A 25,712-nucleotide genomic window follows, 5' to 3' on the forward strand; every position below is an offset into this window, starting at 1 on the left:
GGAACATGTGAAGGAGATTTTTCAAGTGTTTGTTGACATGTACTTGTCAGGCTTGTGACATATGTGTGTTTTCTGTGATGATAACTGTAATGTTTTAGTATCAGTGTTGTGTGGTTTCAAGCTCTAGCTGTTACTTCATGGCCAGCATCAAAGCCTTAATGTTAGTGCCTCATACTGTGGTTTTGTGTAGCTGATTGTGGCTGCAAAGTGGAAATTAGGTAAATATCCTTAGAGTAAAAGCTGATGAATTTTGCACTCAGATACCTGTTTATTGTAAGTTACAAGTTAATGCAGAACCTGTTTGTCTGGTTTTATTTTTCGGCTGGTTTCTCTCTCAATTTCTTGTTGTCCAGCCTCTTAGTCTTTTGATTTAGCAAGAATGGTTCAAATGTGGCCTTTTGTGTAGGATAATTATATCTCTGTCTGATGGACACAGCAGATTACTATTGCACTGAGGTGAGAGGCATATCATGTAACAAATGTTCCTGTGCTCTGCTGTTAGGTGTTCTTGTTGTTTGGGCATTTTTTGTTAACAGAAATGAAGGCTATTTAAACTTTGTCTGTGAGTTAGTTTTCAGCTGGGAATAAATGTGATCTGCCCAGCTCTGACGTGAGTTAGATTTCTGTTGATAACCACCAGCTTTTCCAGGCCTCTGAGAAACAGCTGGAATGCTTTCATTTTCCCAGGGTAAAGGAGATGAAGTGGGACAAGTGGCTCTTTCCTCCTCCCCTCCCTCTTTTCACCCTTCTTCCCTGCACCCCAGGGATTTAAAATCCAGACCTCTCATGATAAGGCTTGGTTGAGCAGCTTTAATGCAGCCCTGAGTGTTGTGTGTTATGGGTGGGGGGTATCACATGTTAGAGGTTTGGATCCACGCCAGACTCTGCTCATGTGCCAGGGTCTCTGGGACTGGGTTTTGTCCTGACTGCTTTTTGAGTCACTGCTTTTGCTACCAGTGAGGAATGAGATTTTCTTACTCATTGCTTGTGTTAGAAGTGTAGAAATCCTGTTTGGAGGAGAACGGCAGAGGTTTATTTCCTATATTAATATGAAGTAATCCAAGTACAATCTCTAGAGCAATCCAGAGATTCTGAACAAGAAACAGAGAGTACATACATGTGCAGCTCACATGCTGTGGGTCCCAGGGTAGGTCTGTGCTCTCTGATCATGGGAGCAGCCCAGGATGTGATCCTGGCACATCTGAACTCGTTCTGCAGAAGCTGGGATGGGCCTAGAAGTGGCAATTTGCCCTTTTGGCTGGGCTTCCTGGCCTGGCTTCCCAGCACGGGTGCAGTAGCTCACAAAAGCAGCAGTACTGTGTCCAGAACAAACCTAGAAGTCCACACTAGTGTTCTACTTGCTACTTTAAGGTTTCCAGCTGTGTCATATATATACATGATCCAAAAACTATACCTTCCACGTAGCTTCCTATCCACTTCTCTTGTAGTTCTCTTCTAGTGTTATACCAGAAACTTGGCAGGTTTTTACTCTCTCTGTCTCTGCAGGATATGGCCTATAATGATCTTGCAGTAGCTACATGGGGGGCAACTGAAAATTGCTGGAGAAATTCCACTAGTCCTTGTCATGTTTGTTACCATTTCATCTTCACAGAGAAAAATTTTCTGGCTAGCTCCTTTATATCCAATATCTGCATACTGGCAAAGATTTAAAAAGTCAGGGTAGAACTGAAACAGTCTGAGGATGATTTTCTAATTGTGTTTGTTGTGTTTGTGGTAACTAAATACAGGAAGCTGGGGACCACTGAAGGTGATGATATTTCTCTGATGTTTGCATCTAATCAGTAGAGGCCAGCTCAAAGCAACAAGTTCCCATTGTAATATTGGAGAATGGAGTTCATCAAATGTTTTATTATCCCATTGCAGATGGTGCAGCCAGATCTCAAGATTGCTCATTTTGTCTTAATTTCAAAAATAAAAAGAAAATAAATTTGTGTTTTCAGGGGAAGGACTTGATTGTTTCTTATCATCAGTTGTTAGGAATTCCTGCTATAGTTGCTGTTCTTGTTTACAAAACGTGCAGCTAAGCTACCACAGGAGTCAGGATCTGTAGTTGTAGGACAAAATGAACCTGGTTATGTTTTCCTTCTTAATATAAGACTGTCTTGAGGTATCAGATCCTGTCTTCAGGCAAGGAATAACACAGGCTGTCTAGCTGATGTCACCAGGATACCAAAGAAAAAGGAGTAATCCTAAAAATCTGTTCTGGGGATCCCTTCAGGAGCAAGAGAAATAACTTCTTATGCTTTTTGGAAAAGTTTCTGAACTACTGTTTTGCATTAGCCCTTAGTGAAGGATTAAGTTTAGCTAAGCCTTGAGAACTTGTTAGTGTTAAGCAGCTCATGATGTGCAGCAGTAATTGTTACTTCAGAACTTCAAATTGTTTTTTCTTAATGCCTCATTGGAAAAGTATCTTAAAGAACTACTTGTTCTTTAAGAAGCACTAAAAAGCATGCAGCATTATACTGGTTTGAGGGAAGATTAGAAGCTGTGAGTATTCTCAGAGTGGCTACAAAATTAATTGCAGAAAGCCTGAGTATTTATTCAGGCTTTCCATACCAGACTTCCTGTTCTTGTATGTAAAAGTGGCTGAATTAAGTACATTTTATATATAAAACTGTTGTCTCAATAAGTATTATCTAAATATATTTTTTTACCTCTCTCTTCATAAACATATTGGTGAGAGAATCCAAATTGAGTATGAAATGATATCTTGAAGTGTTGACAAAAATACTGTCTAAGAATAGCACTACCAAGTCGGATCAAGGAGCCATTTAATTTAATTCAGCACCTCAGCTCGGGGTAGGGTTCAGTGGAGGAGGCATAATGGAGAGTACAGATATCACAAATCATAGTGATGCTTCTTTTGGATATATTCAGCCTTCAGCAGTTTGTGACTCAGAGGTTTCTGGAGCTGGTGACTTTGTACTTAATGGCTGTAGATGGCAAAATTCATGGAAGGAGACCTCGGGTTCTTTTTGAGCCAGTGTGAGCTTTTTGCACCCAGTACATTAAGTGAAAACAGGGCAATAAAGCAGCTCTTACACCTCTTCAATTTGGTTTTGCTGGATTCTCTCACAATATTAGAAATAGGGATCATGGACTTCTGTTACTGATTGTTGTATAGATTTCTCACAAACCTGCTCTATTTTTAATTTCAGCTTGACCAGTCCTAGTTTGTTGATCCACATATTACAGGAGCAATTCCAGAATGCTACTTTGTGTTATCCTGTTTCTGAGCTGTGCTGCCCTGGGGTTATGCTGTTTGTGGTTTTGTTTAGAATAAGGAACCAGAACAGTAGAGGACATTCAAAATACAAATGTCTTGTGAGTACATACAGTGGGATTTTAATGATTTTCTATATTGTTCTCGATTTCATTATTTTTCATTATAAATAATACTTAGGATATGATTGAGTCCTGACTGCTTCTGAACACTGAGCCAGGTTTCTGTAGAAAAGAGCTGACCAGATGTAGCTAAGTCAAATTCCAAGAATGTCAGCAGTATCTCTTACCTTTTTTTATATTTATCATTGGTCTGTGTATTCCAGAGCTTTTTCTATTTAATTTTGGTCTTTTGGGCATTATGGTGGACATGACACCATAATGAAGTAAAGATGAAGTAAAGTGGTGAGTAAGCCATGTTTGAAAGAACTAACTTCCCTTTACATGTCAGCAGCAGATGGTGTTGAGAGATTAATGGCAATTTCTGGTTTTGTAAGTTCACCAGATTTACTCTCAGTCAATGCACAGGTAATGTAATGATTTAAAGGATTTAAAATCTCAGCTTTTCCTTTTCCTCCTCCTGTATTGACCGCTATAGGTGGGTTTGGCAAGGAATTTGCTGCTTGTTTCACTGGGTAGCTTTTTTATTGTCCAAGATACAGCAAAGCTTTTCACTGCTGTGCTCATTGTTCGGCTTAACCAAAATAATGCATGTATAAGTCTCGCATGTAGCAAGGAGTTAGAGCTGCAGTTCAGGGTTGTGTTACTTGGATGCCTTTACAGGCAGATATTTGGAAACATTAGTGATCTATACCAGATGTAATATCTGGCCCTTATAGCCCCCTTCTGTCAAGAAAGAAAGATAGTTTGTAGTAACCCTTAGGCAAAGTAGCAAAAGCAAAATATTTTGATCTGTCTTGGAGTGAGTTCAGCCTCCTTTACAAGTTTCCTTGTTTTAGGGTGGATTTCATGTAGGGCAGATGAACTTTGGATTCTCCAAAAGAGGTCTTTGTCCACAGACACTAATTTTATGTTTGTCTATTATCACCTTCTATCATCTTTGTATTATAAATAAAGAGATCCAACCAGGCTTTTATATTTTTGCTTTTTGTGAATACCTAAAGTACCTGCAGGATTTGTGCTCCCATGCATCATAAAATGGCAGTAGCTAAAACTGTAGGTTGTCAATAATCAGAAATTAATTCCCTTCTCAGAAGGACCATTTTTTAAAAATTACTATTTTGGAAGCTCACTGGAAGACGGAAAACTGAATCTTGCTTATATCTTTTTTAAACAAGCCATGCTGTGCTTGTGTGAGGAAGGGCAGTGCATTTGTGACCTCATAGCAGCAACTAATGCTAGAAAGGCTTGATTTTGTTTATTTTTGCTGTTTTTTTGTTTGGTGAATAAATGTCAACTTGAGCGTGCGTTATAGGTGCTTGTGATGAAGCGAAACATTTTGGGATCTTAGTTCTGGTGGAATTGACAGCACTTTGGTTACTTGCATCATGATTTTGCACTGCAAAGATTGCCCTATTTTAGTATTCATATGGGGTTGGGGGTTTTCTGTACATTTTTATTGCTGGAAATAAGGGATGTTTCAGAAATAAGCTTCAGCATTGCCAAGTTAAGGTAATGTCTGTTAATCTGTTCAGGGTTTTCTTGGCTGTCTTCCCCCCATGTCTCAGGGGGACATTTGTCAGTATGTCTCAGGGGGTCATACTGATTTGGCATTTTGTCTGTAGGAGAGGAGAGGATCTGCTAGGTACATGTCACAGCACAGCCTGTGACACTTCTCATGCCTGCCTTTAGGTGTGGGAATTCATTTCAAAGTAGTACTTGGACTGTGTCAAAATATTTGTTAACTAACAGAACCCTTTGATACCAAATCAACGTTTGTTCTGATTAAGCTTAGTCAGCTGCCTTCAGAAGTGTTCTTGTTATTTAAAAAAAAGGTAGAGATAAGTCTCTGCCTTCACCAGAGAAGTGTCCTGTAAATCTAGTGGCCTTTTGGCAGTGCTGTCTGGACTTGGGTTTTTCAGTTTTCTAACAGTATTAGGATTCAGAACATGTACCCATGCTGTCCTGGATGTTTGTGAGGTGCCAAGAGGAGGATACCTGTTCAGTAAGTGTCTTGGGAAAACTCTGTAAGGGTGTAGAGGAGTGCTAAAGATAAGGTCCTGTTATAGATTCTGATCTTAAAGAGTGTGAAGCCATGGTACATGCAGATAACAAACTACATATGGATATGGCATTCTGAAAATCTGTAGGTATTCTGAGATGATTTAGCTTTCATTCTGTTATCCTGTGTGAAGTTCATATGGAAATTGTTCAGAAATAATCATTTCTCATGCCAGAGCTCTTTATGGCTGTGCAGTTATGTTTTTACAGACTTCTGTAGCATCTTGTATCCACACTGTCTTATATACCCGGATACCACATCAAAAGTTTAAACCTTTGAGGGTGGGTGAAGGTTACATACACACATTATAAGCAGAAATCTTTTCCTAATACTCAGTATAAAAGGTAGGCTTATTCATTCTGCTCAAACAGTGTCTAGTTTAAATTTCTGAAACATGGAACCTTTCATTAATAAGCCAGTAGCTTAAAATTTAGGAGGTCATCTAAATGAAAATGCAGAAATGCAGTAAAACAGGTGAAAGAAACTAATCTCCACATTTTTAAGAAAGACTGAGGATTGGGAAGTGCAGAACTCACATTTTACTGAATCTGTGAGTGATTGAATCTGTTTCTCCTCAACTCTGAAAGAAGAGTTGTGTCCTAGTTACTAAAATGTCACGTTAAGTTTATGTCTGAAATACTTGCTTATATAGTGTTTGGGTAAAGGAAGACTGCTGATTTGATAGACATAGATTTGATGCTTTTAAATGAAATTTTCTCATCTGCTAGAGACTTGCTAACACGGGAACCAAAGCCAGAAAAAAAAAAAAGAATTGAAATGGAACCAGGAGTTTACTGCTTGATTTGAAAGACAAATTGGAACTTCTGTCTTGTTTTAAAATCCACAACCTACACTCTGAATCCCTGTCTAAACTTAAATGAGTTTTATTATCTTTTGTTTGCTATCCCTCTTGGAGAGAAGGGTCCTGCATGGTGATACTCAGCCTTCTGTCCACTGACTGCTTCAGATGAGTTTGTGGAAAGAACCAGTGGAAAAAAACCCTTGTCATAAAACATAATATGTGATTTCAAACAGCTTCAGCCAGCACAGAACAGTTTTCAGATCTGCAGTGATTTTCTTCAGCATTTTTTGACATTAATTTATGGCTTTACCATCTAAGGACATTGAGGGGAAAAAATAATCTGGGTTGTGGCAGGAAGATGAAAATATATTGTCTTCTGCAAACATAATTTTTCACACTGTCAGATTTGACCCCCTTTAAGAAATAGAAGAAATGAGGTAATTCTTAGTAATAGAAGAAAATGAAAGATAACTTCATGAAATGCATTTAATGTAATTGCTTAAGATTTGAATTTGGAAGATTTTAGTTAAATCTCTGGTATAACACCATTACAAATCTGAAAACCTTAACAAGCCAAATCAGAATAGATTTTTTTTGCTTTTCTGTTTGGATGCAGACATTTCATGTCCTCTTCACCATCAGTAGTCTTTACCTCACTGTATATTTTATGAGGTTGTTGCAGATTTAATTGTGCAGATATGGACGCAGTGGCCTTTGGGGAGCTGCAGTCTTTTGAATGCTCTGTTGAAGTGTCCTTTTCTTTTTTTACTGAAGATGGAACATAAAACTTTGCCAGTTCACTGCGTCTTTCCTTATCTTTCCTCCTCCTTCTCCATTTTGTAGTAATAATTCCACATTTATCCTTAATCTTGTGAGGTTCAGTGGTTTGTCAAGTACATAATTGCACAGCATTCTTCCATTACATAGTGAACAGAACATAACAAGGGAAAAGAAACTTTAGTTTTATTCTTAATGTATTCAGTTACTTGTCATTTACTATCTAAATATACTCCCCCACATCCCAGAAGGTGGGAGCTATTTGGATAAACATAGAGCTTCTCAGGCCCTTTGAGGATAAACAGATTTACTATAATGTGTGAACCATAATCTTGAAAAAAAAAATTAAAACCATTTAGGCAGTTAGGTTTGTGAAGATACTGTATTTTTATAGACAGAATCACTTAGAATGAACACTGGCCATTTCTTAACAAACTTAAGTTGCCACATTTTTTATCTGAAGCAGTAGTACATATTGAGGAGTTTGCATTGCTTTTGATCAGCTGTAGTTGTAGTTTTGGGGTTTGAAGTGATTTGATTTAATGCGATTTTTGTCATCAGTCACAGAGTGAGAAGCAGCCATTTCTCTGTGTGGAATGACAGGGTGTCACTCTTGGGGACAGTAGCTGCATCCCTGGCTTCCTCTGGCTGAAGATTGAATGTTGATTTGTGCTTTGTCATACAAAATTCCTGAATTTTTCACGCTACAGGAGCTTTTCTAAGAACATAACTGTTGTGATGGTTTTTTGAGAAAGGAAGGCATGGAATTGTTGTCCTGTTACTTTGGCTTTTCATGTTTTAGGTTATAATGTCCTTAGTCACTGGGGAATTCAAGCGGCAAAATATTACAAAAATAATCTTTTCTGTTCTGTTGCTCCCTTCTTCTCCAGACACACCAACCACCACTCCCGATCCTCTGAAAAGAATGAAGTTTTTTCTGTAACCATTTCCTTAGTTCTCTATCTGTGCTGATAGACAGACGAGACAAAACATTTTCACTTTTATTTTCGTTACACGGGTCCATGAGAGATAATAAGAGTTTAGTTGATGAAGCACAGCACAAGTAGATAGCAGAAAGAGAAAAACAAGTGGGTTTGGTCAACAACCAATCTTAGCTTTTACCATAGTAAATCTTATCTTTTTTTCATAGGAAATAAATAGGTTTGACTAAGTTTCTGTGTTCTAACTTCAATTCAAAATACGTTTTAATTGCGTATATTCTGTTTAGGGGCCTTAGTTATTTTGGTTTCGTTTCTTTGTAATGTGAAGAGCATTGTTTTTATCCTGGCCTGCAAGTGGACCTCCAGCAGTCTGTGTTTGTAGCAGGCCCTTCTGTTATAGTGAAAGTGGAAGTTTTTTGGTACAGAGTGAAACTGAATTGAAAATGAAAACGGAAATACCAGATATCTGCAGCTTAAGCTGTTCAATATGTACTTCCTGGTTACATTACACAGGAAAGAGCATTTACTGTCTTCACTTGTCTTAATGGTTTGTACTTTTTTGTCTAATATCCAATTCTTGTGATGTACTCTTCACCAGTTTTCAACACTGTTTTCAGTAAAATCCCTTCGTGAAAATTAGCAGAGGAAGGTGTTTTTTTATGATTTCTATAGTTTTTCAAGTTCATATAGTGAAGTAGTAGTTCTTTGATGCCCATGGTAATTTGCAATAATTTTGAAGGGTTATAATTCGTTGCATATATGTGCACATGAGCATATACACACAAAATAGCTGAAATACACAAAAAACACCACTGAGTACTTTTAAAAGGGATGAAGTAATCTCAATCTGACACCACCTAATAAGCCTTCTAGGTGTTTTAAAAAAAATACCTTTCTACATTTTTACTAAACACTTGTCATGGTGTTTTCATAGCAGAGTCTACAAATAAACCTAAAGCTCTCAATACAGTAAAGATGCTGTCCTTAAATGGGTTTGGTTTTGGTCATTTTGAGATACTTTCAAGCTTTGAAATGACCTATTATTCATGGTGTCTTTTTGTCTCATCATATTCATTAGCAGATTAGAACTGAATGGAAGTTGATTGAATTCTTTTGAGCAAGTGTAGCCAAAGTTAATTAAATGCTGGTGTTGTCTATGGCCAAGCCACTTCTTTGAGCTGGTAGAATGCTGACAGCAGTGTTGTAAATTCTTGTCAATCTGCCTGTCAGTCATTGCTTGTGAAAGTGCTGAGGGAATGACAAACAAATCTGTCATATGCTAAGGAAAGAGGAAAGACATGTTAAATTTTGTTTTAATTTTCAGTCCATCTCAGCCTATTGCTGGCCCAGCTGAGTTTGTAAGGATGCTGCTTCTCTTCAAGTCATAGTTTCACAAAGGAGTACACAGTTGCTTTAAAGGAATTACTCAATTTTCACACTCCACATCCTCCTGGACAAAATAAACTTGAAATCTGTCTAGCTGCCTTTCCAAGCAATTGTTTCATTACTTCAGAAAATTACTTCAAAAAGTCAGGAATTTCTGTGTCTGCTATACTGAGTGCAAAGCCTGTGGAAAGGTTTGTGTATTCAGTGTTAGGATTGGTCTCTGTGGGAGTCATCACCTCCTCACCTCAGCGTTGCCCGTGTGTGTAAATTCTCTGCAGGCTCATGTTTGAAAAGGGAGCATAATCTTCAGATTCCCTAAAGTAGAAAAGATATCTGATGCCAAGCTGTTTCCTTCTGATGCTTAGCATAACTGGTTTAAAGTTTGGGGCTGAGGTGATGGCAGGGGTGACTGAGGTGGGAGTTCCTCAGGCTGCAGAGCTTGCCTATAATTAAGGAAGGAGAGATGGAGGAAATTCTGTAATTAAATGCTTTTAATTCTGACAAAACTGCAGTAAAAGATAATGGGATAGGGCATATGCAGGGCAGTCCAGACTTAATTAGCAGTGACAGAGTCAGAGAGTGTTGGCTGTTCCTCTGTACAACAGGAAGCCTTTTGACATTAATGATAGGAGATTTAATTACAAGTGAGAACAATTTCAAGAAATAAAAAGTCATGAAAAAGACACAAAGGTGCCAACATTTGAAGGGAAACTATTTTAAAATAGTTGGATTTTGTGTGATCTTCCTTTTCTTTTTACAGTTGGATTCTAAACTGGATGGAGTCTCCCATCTTAATTTGTCTGCTTAAGTATCATCACAGGAAGGATTGGTCACACCTTGCAGGAGGAGGTGTTCCCTGCCTTGTGGTGCTTTCACAGAGCCCACAGGACTGTGCTTCTAGTCCTGCTCTCCATCTTCCATGGCTTCAGTCACATCCCCTGTGCTGTCTGACCACATATTGTTAGGAATTCAGACTCCCCTAAACAACAATGTCTGTTTCCTTTGGGAGGAAAAAGAAACTACAAGCTGAATTATGTCTTTTCTATACCATTTTGTAACTTGACAGTGTTCTCCTGTTTTTTTAAAAATGCAGAGAATACAAGAAAAGAATATTCTTCATGAAGAAACTTCTGTCCTCAGTGTATGAGAAGAGAGATACTGTGAGGGAATGGGTGGCACATTTGTTTAGAAATTATTTCTTCCTCCCCTTGCATTAATAATTAAAATAACCTTACCTGGATACTGAAGTAAAATCTATACATATGACTGCATTTAGTTTGCAAAAATGTTTTTGAGAGGAAGTATTGAGGAAACTGTTGATGTCCTACAGCTGCATGTCAAAGTGCATGCCAGGAATTGCACCTCATTGTTTAATGGTGAGATACCTATTGAATATATCAGAGCAAGTCTCAGAATGTGAAAATCAAACTAAACCAAAATGGTGTGGGAAAGTAAGATGGAAGTGAGCAAGTGGTGATATTTTCTTTAGACTTTTTAAAAATCTCATATGAGAGTTTCATGGATATAGAATGCTGTGCTGTATTTTGCCATTCTTTTAAAGCATGAATATTTATCAATAGGAAAAATGTTAAGTACACTAAGCCTGCCATAGATAAACCTTACACGTTTTGTCAGAAACCTGTCATTTTCAAGTTTTTTTTTTTATCATGATCCAGTATAGTAAAAATTCTGGGCATTACTAAAATTTTGTGAAGTGCTTGTAAACATATTGGAATGGGATATTCACCCCTGTACTGCCACCCCTTTTATATTATGCTGCATTTGGAAGCACTTCTAGAGCCTTTTCATTATTCCAGCCAGCTCCCTCTCAGACTGGAGGCATAAATCTTTCTAGTATAGTTGCACTTTTTGAAGAATACAGGGAATCATAAATTAAAAATAGGTTTCGGACTCCCGAGTAACTTTTGCATTTCTGAAAAGTTGACTCATTGAAAAAAGATTTCATCTTACCTCTTCAGCTGAAATGCTGAAGTTGGTTTGTGTGTGTTAGGATTAGTGTTTTTCCAGACCTCCCTCTGACATATGGGCTTTTTAATTTTTAGCTTTTAAGCATAACTTTTCATCATGTTTAACTGCTGGAAAAAGCATTTGATTTTTTCACATCTACTTGAAATCTTTTAGGTCTGTTGAGAGTGCTGGACTTGAGGCAAGCTTGCAGGAGGGATTTTCTGACAGTGTTAGAGAATCCTCAGAGAGCCAAAAAACTTGAGACATGGGAATGTAGCTCTAGCTGGAGTCACATGAACCAAGTCTGAATTCATCAGAAAAGCTGAATCACTGGATGAGTAATTGTCCCTAGCAATCAGAGGACGTGGTGTCATGTGTGTTTACCAAGCTGAGCTTTAAAAGCTTTGAGAAATGGATTTCTGAGTAGATTGAGTTTTAGGGGTTTTGACTGGATCTACCTCTATGTTTGAGTTGCAAATAAATCTCTGTGCAGTTGCAGCACATCCAAGATTTTAGTAGCTTGTGTTTGGAAAATAATGTGTAATTATTTCTGAGAGTATTTTCTGGGTTTGAAAATCTATACAAGGTGAAGTGACCTTCTCTTATTCAGCATAATGCTCTAAGTACTTGTTTCTAAATTCTAGATTTCTGTTTTCTTAACCATCTTCTTTCCTTTTTCTTGCTACTTTTAATTAATTTTAACTGCCTTCTGAATGCTGAGCTGGTACTATAAGATGAATGATAAATGTTGCATATAGATTCAGTACTAGAAAATTAAAAAGGAGATTCAAAATATGTGATCTTATAAAATATGTGGTATGTCTGTACAGAGTTAGTGCTTACCTAGATAAAGGTGCACTCTTGTTTATAGCAAATAGAACAGATGAAGCCAAAAAGACAAAATGCAGCTGTGTGAAATGATTTTAGTTCATGGATGGCTGTGTTGGTGAACTTTGTTATGATTTAGTAAAAATGTGTCTGCCATAGGGGAACATGAAACAAGCTAAATCTGTCCCTTGAAGTGGAAATAGTTCTGTAATTGTTTTCCAGTAGCTGAAATAGCTTTGGAGTATCAATGGAGCACTCACAAACTTTTACTGCTAGAACTTGAACAGAAAAAAATCTCACAAATGTATGTGGGGAGTGATTCATGTTACAAGTTCTCAGTGTGTGAAAAAACAGCTGAAAGATGGAGGACTTGGGGTTTTAAAACTGATTATTTATGTAGTTTCTATTCAGACATAAAGACAGTATTTTAATCTGTTCTAATCCAGGGGTTTTGTTTGGTTTTGGTTTTTTGATTTTTTTTTAATCTAATAGTACATTTGTGTCTATAGCACTTAACTTGATTAATTATATTCAATACAGAGGGAGGTTGATTCTTCTACATCTACATCCAGCACTCAGGTAACGTATTTGAAATCAAAGTAAGCCTTCCTGATGGAATCTCAGTGGTTATTTGACAAGATAAAGGCAAACCACAGCTTACTTGCCAATATTTCTAATTAAAAACGAAACCGTAACTGGAATGTGGATTTTTTTCACTGTTAGAGAACAAAAGCTCTGACTTAAAAGTTTTCATTACACGTGAAATCCAATTATTGTTTACTAGCAAACATGACAGTGCCTTATTCTTATGAACTATTTCTTATTTTCCTCCTATTACCACTGGTGCATATTAAAAAAAAAAGATAATGATCAGTTTGGCTTTTCTTTTTCTTTTTATCTTTTAAGGGTCCTGCTAAGAGAGATCCAACTCAAAGTACCATCAAAGAGGACAAAGTCCATGTGTTGAAGTATAATATAGGAGATCTAGTGTGGTCAAAAGTGTCTGGTTTCCCATGGTGGCCGTGTATGGTTTCTGCTGATCCTGTTCTCCATGCCTACACTAAACTAAAAGGTATGTCATTCACATTTCTTCAGGTATACAAAAGGATTGATTTGGAAAAATTCTCTCTTTCATCTCTGCAATTGATCAGCAAGTTATTGTCAACAGGATTGATAAAATCATGTAAATGCTGTTCTTGAGCATGTAGCAGTGTGTCTTTTAACTCAAGTGTTCACTGAAAGATACCAAAATTGTGATTTGTCAAACTGTGTGGAGTCTTGGTAAAAAAAGGAAAAAACAAACCTCACCATATTTTACATGGTTTCTGTGGAAATGCTTGATGATTGATACAGGCTAAAAATTTTATTAAAGCTGATGGGAATTAAATATTCCTGATGATTATGGTTTTCTAAAAGCTATCTATGATTTAGGCAGCTAAATTTTCTCTGATTCATAGAGTCAATACTGATATCTACAGACAATATTGGTTGATTTAAAATGCAGGAACTTACCAAGGGCTAATGAAATTTTTAGGTATGAATCTGTACAATTTCTTAATCTCATTTGCACCTTTGTTCTGTGTTCTGATACCTTAAATTTTTGAGGCTTAGTAGTAATAAATATTTAGACTACACATTAAAAAAAGTTAGAAGGGCTGAAAGCAGTGAAGCTTTGGGGTGGATTGCCCAGAGAAATGGTCTGATCTCATTCATAGGAGATTTTTAAGAACAAAATGAATTAATATCTCTAGGACTATAGCTAGATTTGAAATTGGTAGTAAACTAAATGGCTTCTTCAGAATCTTTTCAAGCATTCATAATACAGTTCTTGGAATGGTTATTGTAGGCTCCTCAGACAAATTTTCCTTATAGCAGTCTTTCAGAGTTTGGATCAGGCAGTCCCTGTCATTTTTAGTCTTTGGATTATTAGGTCTATTATGACATGAAGAGATGGATTTTGAGAGTAGTAAAGCTGTTTATTTGTTCATGACATTTACTCTGTTCCTTGAAAGAAGCAAGGTTTATGTTCCTTATCAAGAATCTTTTCAGCTTTATGAGAAACTATAGAAAGAGACTCAGCATAACCCAGTACCAAATGCCTGAATGCAGCCTGTGAAGCACAAAGAGAAAGAAGGGCTCACATACTTTGTAATGTTAATTTCCCTCCTTTGAACTAATGGGAATGATGGTGATTTCTCATATTTGCTCTGGAGATGGTTTGAGCCTGCCTTTCCCTTGAGTTTAGCCAGCATCTGGGCAGCCATCCTGACTACTAAATGCACTTTGATGTGTGTATTTCCATCAGTAGGTATTTCCAGTCTTGCCTTCCACTACTCTTTATTATTTAGACACTATCAAAAGTCTCTTCTTGCAAAAAGAAAACGTGTTTTATCAGGAAGTTTTAGAAATACTGAACCACATCTCTGTATTTCTCATTTCTAGGCTTAGGATCAAGCATTTATAAGCAGTCTGAATTTCTGGATATTGATACTTGATGTGATCATTCCAGCTGATTAGGCTTGATAAAAATTAATAACTTTCAACTTGTGGGAAGTACATTTTTGTGTAAGAAAGTCTGTACTTAGGCTAAATCTACATCTCATTGAATATTCTGTCTCTGGCTGTGGTCAACCACAGATGCTCAGATACAGAGAAGTACCAGGGAAGTGGTGGGTTCCTAGAACACTCTCCCAAACTGCCAACAACCAGTTGTTTCAGGATTCTGTAGGCCAAAAATTAAGTTCCCTAATGGTAACAACCATTAATGAATGCCATTATTTTATCCAAGAGCATTGGTACAAATTCAGCTCTCAGAGGATGCCTTAAGATTCACCACTAGGTTCTGTGGTAGGCACTCTAGTGGTAGGCACTGTTATTTAATCTCCTTAATTAGGCAATTACAGCTGTCCAGCATTACAGTGCAAAAGGAACACAGTGTCTGCTTGGCAAATGGGCTGCTGGCAGATCTTTACAGGTGGTTGAAAACACAGCCTGTGGCATCTCTGTATGTCTGTTTTATCAGGGCATCCTGGTAAAATAGATTAAGTCATAGATTGAGTCGTAAGAGCTCTGTAGTCACTACTTTAACATTTTCTTGATGAGCACAAAATAATTATCGTGCAAGAGAATTGTTCCTGATTATGCAACACTGGAACATATGTTATATTACTGATTGGATGTGTGATGTTTACAATCCCAAGACTTTCCCTATGCCCTTCCTCTAGATTCTCAAATCTGATCTCAGATGAGTCATTCTTGTTCTCATAGATGTTTTTGTCATTGTGGTTCTCATATATGTTTTTATATATAGTATTTGCAACTGTTCTAAAACATTACATGTATATGTTAAAATTTTTGCCCATACTATTAATTAGGTTGATATCATATTACCCTTCCAGATGCCACATTTTACAACAAGACTAATCCCCTAATTGAATAATGTTGGCTGAATCACCATGTAAAGAAAGTTCTTTCTAACTCTACAAACCCCCAAAATAGTGTATGAAGCAATCTACTAGATCTGTTTGGTGACTAAGCCTGAAGACATGCAGTGTATGAGTAACATTAATGGCATCCAGACCTAGTTTGAAGTCACCTGTAACAGAATTGTGGCTGTTATTTGTACCTGCTGAGTGTCCATCCTTACCTGATTTCCTCTGCTGTCCAGTCTGTGTTGGACAAACTGGTGTGGTGACACTGCAGGAACCACAGATACCCTTAGGGAGCATAACTGGTCTAGCAGGATTGAATTTGCAAACACAGAAGTGCAGGTTAAAACCTTTTCTATTTTTAAACAAGACCATAATTTGAACACTTAGCAAATCTACAAGTTCTAAAGAGCAAGGTGTTAGAGGACATCTTAAGTGTGATCTCTTACCTCTGCCTTTTAGAAATTCATTGTTAACTATGAACCCTTTGATGAATTTTGAACGTGATTTTTTTTCTCCCTTCTCTGTAGAAAAGCTGAGACTTTTGGAAGGGAAATGTTTTATGCCTGTATCCTACTACAGCAAGACATTATTCCTCTTGTTTTTCTAGGGGAAAAAAGGAAATAATTTTAGTTTTAGAAGAAAAAAGTGTTTCTTATTTAGGTTTCAAAATTGTACTCTTACCTCTCCACTCTCCTTTCCATCAGCCAAATATTTTATTGATTTCTTTGATTCCTGAAAAATCTTGATTCATATGAAGTTTTGATTGCAAGGGTTAAAACCAGATGATGTATGTGTCTCTGTTTAGGAATATTAAGAGATAAAGTTTAGGAGACTCAGAGAGGAGGCTGAGTGCACAAGCTCTCCAAGCAGTGGAACTTTTTCAGTGTTCATTGAGAAATGAATGCTAAATTCATTTTCAGAAACACCCAGACCTACATGTAAAGTTAATATCCATGGAAAACTGACAGGTGATTGTAACCTCGAGTTAATTTAGCCAAGCATGTTCTTGCTGGGAATTAAACTATTGAACTTTTGGGTCAGACTCCATACATTATATCTCAAAAACATTCAGGCTGGTTTAAGCAGGTTTTTGAAAGGTTATCCAGTTTTATTGTGTTTTTGTTATGGCAACTGTAGCAGCTTACAGATTTCAAGTCTGAAAGTGCTGAGACTTACCAGAGTCTGTATCTTCAATACATGTGGGGTTTTTTTTAATTTTCAGGACAGAAAAAGAGTTTTCGTCAATATCACGTTCAGTTTTTTGGAGATGCCCCAGAGCGAGCCTGGATATTTGAGAAGAGCCTGGTGCCCTTCAAAGAAAAAGACCAGTTTGAACAATTATGCCAAGAGAGTGCAAGACAAGCCCTCACTAAAGCAGAGAAAATAAAGGTAAGAGGTTACCAAATCAGGCAAGATTTCAAGCTTTTTATTTTAGCATTGCAGTTATGTACAGGTATAACGGATATAAATAGGTATTATAAAAAGCTTAAAGACAGCTTGTTTTACAGCATCTTGCAGTCTTACATTTCAGTTACAGATGCAAAGGATGGGGTGATTTACCACTGTTTGTTACTCAGTAAAAATGAGTACTCTCCTGCTTTGTCATGGATTCATGTGTGGTATCAGTACTATCAAATACAGCTCCATTTGAACTCTGAATTATAGATCTACATGACAATTAGTACCTTGGGATTTAGGTTAATGCCAGCATTTTGAAGTCATAAGTGGGCAGGTTCCTCACACGGTTGTCTCCTGTTGCAGATGCTAAAGCCCGTGTCAGGGAAGCTGCGGCCACAGTGGGAGATGGGCGTGAAGCAAGCCAGTGAGGCAGTGGGCATGACCGTGGAGGAGCGCAAGGCCAAGTTCACCTTCATCTATGTCAGGGACAGACCTCATCTCAATCCTCGAGTGGCAAAGGAGGTTGGCATTGCTGTGGAGCCCTTGGAGGAGATGGATGAGCCATCCTACCCGAGTGAAGAAACCACTCCAGATGTGAAGTCGATGAAAGAGTCGGGCATTCCTAGCAAGAGGAGGAGAAGGACATCAAAACTGTCTGCTGCTGATGATACGCAGGAGAGCAGTCAGTTGGAGGATAAGAATACTACTCCTCAAAAGTCGTCTGAACAGGCAGAATCCAAAAGAGGGATAGGCTCCCCTCTCAATAGAAAGAAAACGCCAGCGTCTACTCCACGAAGCAGAAAGGGAGATGCAGTATCTCAGTTTTTGGTCTTTTGTCAGAAGTACAGAGATGAGGTTAGTCTCTTTTAGCTGTTGTTTTTGTTGATTGCCTCTTCTCATTTCTGTACTTGAAGAAACTTCTTTACTTTAGTAAAAAAAATTAGTTACTATTGCACAGTCTATAATATTCTGGGTTTGACAAGGTATGCCCGTATCATATCTTATTCTAGACAAATAGAGAAAGAAGGGAATGTAAGCAAGCAATATAAACAAGATGGTGATAACTGCTTTTGTATTTGAAGCAGAAGTTGTGTTAGTATCTTCCTACATGAACTAATAGTCCTTTGTATTAGCCATATTTTGTCTTTAGTGTATGCACAATATAATAGATATGAATATATATATATATATATATATATGCTTAGGCAAATATAAGAGAGATTATGCTCTTTATGGCAATCTGCTTGTGGATAGCTTTTACATTCTTTCTGAGGACATGACTCAGTTGTTTCTGTGTGTTCCCTTATCTTTGAACACCTCAAAATCTCGTTTACTTACCCAGAACCTTTTGCTGAGCTTCGTAAGAAGCTGCTTACCAAAGCTTGTAAAAATCACTGTCAGTGTGTGTGCAATCTGCTGGGACAGAAACTGGGACAGAAAACAGTCCTCTTGAGGAATTTATACTCCAATACAAGGTAGAATAAATAAATAAATACCTTATTATCAACAGGTTTTAGGAAGACTGTTAAAAGTGTAAAAGCACTACTGCTCATGTCGCTTTAAAACCAGAACTGTCATTTTTCTTCCTTACAACCTTTTGCTCCATTTGCACTACTATTCCATGATCTGAAGCTAGTGTGATATCTTATGTTTTCTTATACTCGTGCTGTTACATATTGTTCACAGAAGGATTAGGAAGTTAGTGATGACTTTGTCATGCTCTTTAGCAACTGAATGGTTGACTTTATTATAGCATATTTGTATTAGAAAAGAATTAATAGATGTAAACTTTATAAAGGACTACTGGAAAGCGGATTCTGTTGTGTGGAAGTCAATTAGTTGTGGTTCAACTTGGGATCTTATTAGATCATTGAAACTTAAGGTAATATTGAGACTGAAAATGAGCACAGTGTTACATAAACCTTTTAGTGGCTTTGGTTAAATTGAGAAAAGCACTGTCGTTGCAGTTTGCTGGCTCTGGAAAGGAAATAGTTTTGCAGCCAGACCATTAAATACAGATTTTGACATATTAATTATGAAAAGCTGTATGGGTAAATCATCTGTCTCACGTTGGAGACACATGAGTTCTATTCAGAGCTCTTCTGTAAGTGACATTGCAAGAGGGAATTGCCTTGGCCTTCAATGTATGTAGCAAGAAGTCTTTTGTAACAGTGAGGGACATAAAATTGCTTCTCTGGAAGAATTGAGATTATGATGGCTAGCTTTATGGACTCTCAGCCAACATATCATGCACAGAAGAGACATGCTGAGTCTCTGATATTTCTGTTTTCTGTGCCAGTTATCAGGTTTTGTTCCCTACTGTGGTTATACTGTAATTCTCAAATTAAGAGATGGAAAATACGAAGACTGTTGGAATATATGAAATTGAGGAAATGCTTTGTCTTCAGTGTCATTTCAGGAAATTGAAAAACTTTCTTAAACTTGAAATTCTCACTGATGATAGTGGTTAATGTTGCACAAAGTTGAAGTAGAAGGAAGTAAGTTTAAAGATATTACATGTTGTGAGAGAGAGGGCATCCTACTATTTCTGCCTAGAATACCTGTTAGTAAGATCTGTCATGGAAACCCAAACCTGCCTGAATGTGTGATCCATTCTAACAGGTACAGAAGCAGTTCTGTGGGTAGAACAGAACTAGGTTGTGAAAGCTGTAGACACCTCTAGCTGATCATCAGAAGAACCTGTCTTCCCTTTGTCTTGATTGGAATTTGACTGGCAAAGTGAGAAATCACCAGTATAGATATTTATTCTTATTGCCTTTCATATTGCCTATAAAATGGGGGGTTCATGCCATTGGTAGAAGGTGAAGATTGTATCCAGTCAAGTATTTGAAATGTCCCCTTCTGTTAGGCTTATCTGGTTCAACTTGCATGACTTTCACCAAGTTTGTTGTGTTGTAGATGTTTGTGATGCTTTAGAAAGAGTGATAATGATGGCTAAAAAACAAACCTGGTTTTGAGCTGCTTGTATTGGTGGCATTGGAGAGTTCAGTGTATGGCTTTCTTAGTATTTGCATGTAGAAACTTAGAGAAAAGGAACATTGCAGACCCAGAAGAGGCTCTCTGTCCCCAGCCTTGGGAAGGGGCAGAAGTGGAAGGGATGGCTGAAGACAACTTATGCAGGGCCTCTAATAATACCAAGCTCTCTTAAAGTAGAGCCATTTCTGCTGTGTCTTCCTTGGAGTCTGGCTTCTTTGTGTGGTAGTGAGATTCATACATTGGTTTGATTTTATTATTATTTAACTGCTGGAGAATGTTTTTAATGATTTAAGAGACACACTTCCCACATCCCTGAGGGAGGTGCTGAAAGCTTGGAGCACTTTTGTGGTTGTAGTGACGCATTAAGTATTTTGTGCTGTTACCAAAGGAGTAAAGATGTGTTTTGTACTGTGGCATAATGTGCTTCCCCTGTGAAAAATTAAGCCTAGTAAGAACTGGAAGGAAGTGTCTGACTGGAGATAAAGGTATCATTCAAGTGAGAGGCAGACAGCTACACTGTTTATATTAATTGATTTGGGCCTTGGGTCTGTCATGAGGAAAATGAAGGAATAATTTCACAAACAGGGAGATTTTGGAGAAGACTACTGAGCATTTTCCTTGGAGGCCTTATTTCCAAGGGTCCCTTCACAATTAAGAATTCTGAGTGTCTTTTCTTTGGCATTTCACAGTACTGCTAGTCATCTGAAGGTTATTTTTATTCTTATTTTGTCGAGACTGGAGGTAATGTTAATGTGTATCTCATTTGTCAAAAAAAAATCTAGTTATATCTTGGAGAATTAAATGGCTCTGTGCCCTCATTGAGCACAATGACCTGTACATTTGTGACAACAGTCAAAATTGGTGCCAATTTCATGTCCTGAAGAAGTGAGATTTGTGGAAGGGGGTACCTTGTGGGTTTGTGTTCCTCCCTTTCAATAATATGAGTCCAGCTGTTGGAGTCTAATCAAACTTTGAGTAGAAGTTTTCAAAGGTAGTTGTATTTCTCAAGCCTTATGCTGATGGATTATGCCAGGTAGAAACAAGACAATTCTTAGTACTCTACTAGGAGAAAAACGAAGGCATGGATTTCCATACTAGACACTCACCAATGGAAGGAAGATACTGCAAGTCTTTTAACACCTGGAAAAGCAAATCACGCTTGCATCCTGTTTGATAACAGGAAATGTAGTTTTAAGACCCACAATTCTAAGAAATCAGGTTTAATCATTTCACCTTATCAGAAAAATAGTATATCTGTTCTGTTGAATGGTGTTACACTTTGAAAGATTTGCTTTCTTGACCTAGTTTTTAATTTGCTCTGTGTTTTTGGGGTATCAGTTGCATCACTCAAATAGCATTTGGCAGCATGCTGGGTAATGAGATGAGAAGGATTGTTTGGAAAGATACTGTTTCATTTTTGTGCAAACATAGAGCTTTTTGACTTGTGTGATTAATCAAATCTGATTTTCCTTAAGCAGAAGTAGGGGTATACTGAAGGAGTTTGGGAGGATTTTTTTTTTCTTTTTAATACTGGATTTTTTTTGTTGTGTTAAATAAACTTCTAGAAACTCTATTAGAATCTATGTTGATGGATATTATGTGTCCTGCTTAAAACATTATAAAAGATGTACAGCTTGTGAGTTCCTAAAGTTCATATGCATAATACAAAACTGATAAATCAGTACAGGAAAATGCTGCATCAGATGCTAACTTGTGTAAATCTCTCTGCTGAGTTAGGTGTACTGAGTTCTGTGATTAATGAGTTTTGCTGTGAATTGATGGATTTCTTTCTAGGCAAGTGTATATTCCAGTATTGCTTGGCTGTCATTTGTGGATCTATATTTAAATTTCATTGGCAAACAATACACTTTTTTTTTTTTTTAATGACCACAGGACAAGATTTATACTTACTCTATTTTTTGAATGGTAAAAGGCAAATAGATACTTCCAAAATTAGTCTTAAAACTTCTTAATAAGCTAGTCAAATTTTTTTAAAGACACACAGAGAAAAGTGGTTATTCAAAGCAAAACTGGATACACTAGGTTTTATTCTAGTTCTGTCTTCAGCAGAGCTATTAGTTAACTTGTTTGTATCCAGTTTTCCAAAGTGATGGAAGTGTGTACACCATTCTTTCCAATGGTCACCTTTTTTTTAATTCAACCCTATTTCTGCATGTATAGGTGGTTGCTGAACATCCAGATGCTTCAAGTGAGGAGATTGAAGAACTGCTCGAATCGCAGTGGAACATGCTTAGTGAAAAACAGAAAGCTCGCTATAACACAAAGTTTGCCATAGTGACCTCTCCCAAATCTGAAGAAGACTCTGGTAAACGTAAAACTGTGCTAGTGTACTCTAACTAAATTTGATATACATAGTGGCGTAAAACTAAGCACATATTTGAGACCCTGTAGGGAAAACAGCTTTCACTGTTTTCCAGTTTTAATCTTGGTGTTTGTGCCAATAGCAAAGGAATGCCAATGGTTACAATAAACGCAACCCATGAAGTCTACATTTCTTGCTCATTGTTCTGAAAAGTTGTTCTATGTAAAAACCTTCTGCTGTTTAGACATTGCTGATTTCTCATTCTTCTTCTGCCCATAAGCAGCTGCCATTGCATCCACTGCTTGTTACAAGTGGATGGTGGGAAGGGAAGATGAAGTGTTACTGCTAGTAAAATTTGAGATGTTGTTTTTATAGAACAGTTAGAAACGGTTTAAAAAATTTAATCAGTGCTACACCTTTTCTTCATATTTACCTAAAGTGTATTACTTCACATCATCATCAACTCAGGAAGAACTATTCCAAACTTTATTCTGAACCTTTCACCCATTTGGCATTTTATTGTGCTACTCAAAGTTTTTAGGACTTTGTGCAAGTTTGCAAATACTTTATTTTTTTCTCCTTTTATTTCTTGTTGCTGTTTTCTGGTGTTTGTTTTTGATGAATAGTCTCAATTGTTTTCCAAAATATTTGAGGGGGTTTGGAGTCACTTATTTGAGAAAGGAGGAGGAAGAAGATAGTTTGCCATTTGCATGAACTTTATCAAATTTAACTAGCTATCGTTTTTCAAATTTCAATAACTTTACAGCACTGTAAGAAGATTACTATGGAAGTATTAGAAGCCAACAGGTGCTGCTTTGGGCAATGACAAGAATGAGAGGGAGTGTTTGAAAGTTTGTGAGACTTGGAAAAACTTGTATAAAAATGGCAGTCAGTTTTGTTAACTATCTGTGTGTGTGTGTGAAATAACATCATTTTGTGGAAAATTGAAAAGTTTTTAACTTTAAGTTTTAAGTGTTAAATATTTGGATATCAGTTTAAAAAAAAAACACATTCTGTATCTCTCAAGGTTCATCATTGAAGAATATTGGAGAGGCCAAACGTAAAGTGTTTCAAGACTCACCTAAAAGGAGATCAAGATCCAGAAGTAATTGAAATTTGTGTTGTGTGCAAATAGCTCATCATTATAAGTAGCTGCTGAGTGTATTTTTTTATGTAATCGCCCACGTATCATAATCTCTTTATTTTATCTCAGATGTTGTCTTCCTTGACGTTAGAACTTTAATGGATCCCAAATTAAATATCTTAACACTGTAGTGCTGAATTTTGTTCACCTTCCTCAGTGTCATATTGCAAGAAATGTAATTGAAATTGTACCTGTACCAGGTGTTTCTAGTACATATATTGTGTACATTTATAGTTACTTACAGATGAAAATATGTCAGTTCACTTGTTCCCCATCTCAAATCCTCTTATCTTAAACTTGGAAGAGTGTTGTGGGATTTCTTTTGCTGGCTTTTTGTAAGTAGCAGGTTTTCCTGGAGCCATTTCAGTCTGCTTTGTGGATTCAGTTTGATCATAGAATATGACCTAGATTGTTTAGATAAGAACATTAATTTGAAAATTATCCATATTTTCAAGTTGCTATATTTTTAATATTTACAGATATTTCTTCCCACTGGAATAGAATGCTTATAGCTGTAGGGCAATTTTCAGTTAACTTATTTGTACGCCTGGAGCTTGCAGTTTTCATACTAATAATACTCTGTAGCTTCATAAACTAGAGAGTACTGGAGGGTGTAATTATGTTACCATTTCATCTTGATGAAACAGACCACTTCCCAAACCCTCATCTGTATTTTTGAGGTGCAGACAATATTGGAACCTGTGGCAGGGCTATGTGAATTACTCACTGACCCTTTGGATTTAGCAGCTGCTTGAACTTTGCAGTGAGCAACCATCTAAATACATGAGTAACTTTGTGGTCTAAAATGGCCAGCGTGGTTCTGTTCAGAGGATTCTGGTTCATAAAGGCAAGGGATCTTATGGTCTCATGTAAAATACAATCAGCTTGTTAGGGATTGCCTTACAGAAAGAGAATTAATCTGTACAGTTGGTGATATCTTGCCTTATTCAGAGGCCCCTTAATAGATGTCACCAGTATCTTCATCTGTATCGTTTGGAAAACTTAAAAGTAGGCTTAAGGAAGGGACTTAATAAAGTAATTTTAGTGGTAAGACACCATTAGGAAGTGGCAGGAGAGTTAACAGCTGCATAGATCAATCACATGCAGTCTGTTGATATGAAATAAATGTTGGGCAGTAAATTTTCAGGTCTTAAACTAGAGCTTGTATAGGTAAACTCATCTTTGTAAAATAACTTTGAGTATAAAGCAGCTGATTTGGATTGTTCTAGTTAGTCTTTAGCACCAGAAACCAGACCCTAAGCATTAAAAGGTCATCAAACTGTGTTAATGTTTAACCATGTTTTAGAAATGACTGAAAGAAAAGTACCTTAAATAACTAGATCAGTTCAAATAATTTCAAAGTGGGTTTTAGATTATTTTTCACGTGAGTTTCCCCCATCCCCCATCCCAAGGTAATTTACATGGAAATAAAAGAAACCAAAAAAAGAGGACAAAGGAGCCTACAGAAGATTTTGAAGTTCAGGAAGCACCTAGGAAAAGACTCAGGATGGATAAACAGAATAATCGGAAGGTAATTATGTCATTGGTTTGTTGGGGTTGATTTATAGCAGCACCAGTCACATTGCTGTAGTTAAGTTTGTCAGCATTTCCATTTTCAGGATTAAAAAAGAAATGTCCATATATCATACCAAACTGTTGTCAATATTCAGAGATACATGTGAGCTTACCACCATGGGATTTTTTCCTTTTGTTTTGAGGATTGGAGGTATGACAAGTTGCTACTTAAACTGTTTCCCTAAGGAATGTACAAAGGGAGGCAAGCATGACTCTGTGTTGTTATGCTCTGTAGTTCTTTTTTGTTCCTCCTGGAGTTAGTTTTACCAGAATATAAAAGAAATACTTCTAGGCAATAGTTACTTTAGACAAAAGTCAGAAGAGAAGAAAGCAAGTAAAGCAAAACAGAAAAAAATACTTTTCACGAACTGGAAGGCTATAGGACATTATAGAGTGGCATGCTGACCCTTCTCTTGGGTTAGGAGACTGCAGTAAATTTATATTTATGCAGTAAATTTGTCACACAAATCACAGGCTTCTTTTCTGGTCAGCTTGCTTGTGAGAACTTGAATTTTCCTTACATAGGTCACTGTGTATGTGGACACAGCACAAATCTTATGGAGACTCATGCACAGGTTTATTTAGTCATGCATGTAGAGCAGTGAATTTCATGGGTTTTACTTGTGTGGAAAGCTTAGCTCACACGTGTTCAGTGTTTTATTGCAGTATCATACTGTAGTGTGAGTACCATAGACCTAAGCTGAGAGCTTCAGTGGT

General features: G+C 37.1%; 1 protein-coding gene across 4 annotated transcripts in view; it reads left to right on the forward strand.

The window, feature by feature from the left end:
- The window catches only part of NSD2 (nuclear receptor binding SET domain protein 2), a 97,680-nt gene that overhangs the window by 41,649 nt on the left and 30,319 nt on the right, over positions 1-25,712 (forward strand). For all 4 annotated transcript variants that reach the window (XM_063401474.1, XM_063401475.1, XM_063401473.1 and 1 more), the window contains 6 exons: positions 13,034-13,199; positions 16,781-16,947; positions 17,320-17,811; positions 22,135-22,279; positions 23,304-23,381; positions 24,833-24,951. In XM_063401474.1, coding sequence (XP_063257544.1) covers positions 13,034-13,199; positions 16,781-16,947; positions 17,320-17,811; positions 22,135-22,279; positions 23,304-23,381; positions 24,833-24,951 — 1,167 coding nt within the window. The remainder of the gene's footprint in view (positions 1-13,033; positions 13,200-16,780; positions 16,948-17,319; positions 17,812-22,134; positions 22,280-23,303; positions 23,382-24,832; positions 24,952-25,712) is intronic.

Source organism: Prinia subflava, chromosome 7 (genome assembly GCF_021018805.1).
Source record: "Prinia subflava isolate CZ2003 ecotype Zambia chromosome 7, Cam_Psub_1.2, whole genome shotgun sequence".
Classification (NCBI taxonomy): Eukaryota; Metazoa; Chordata; class Aves; order Passeriformes; family Cisticolidae; genus Prinia; species Prinia subflava.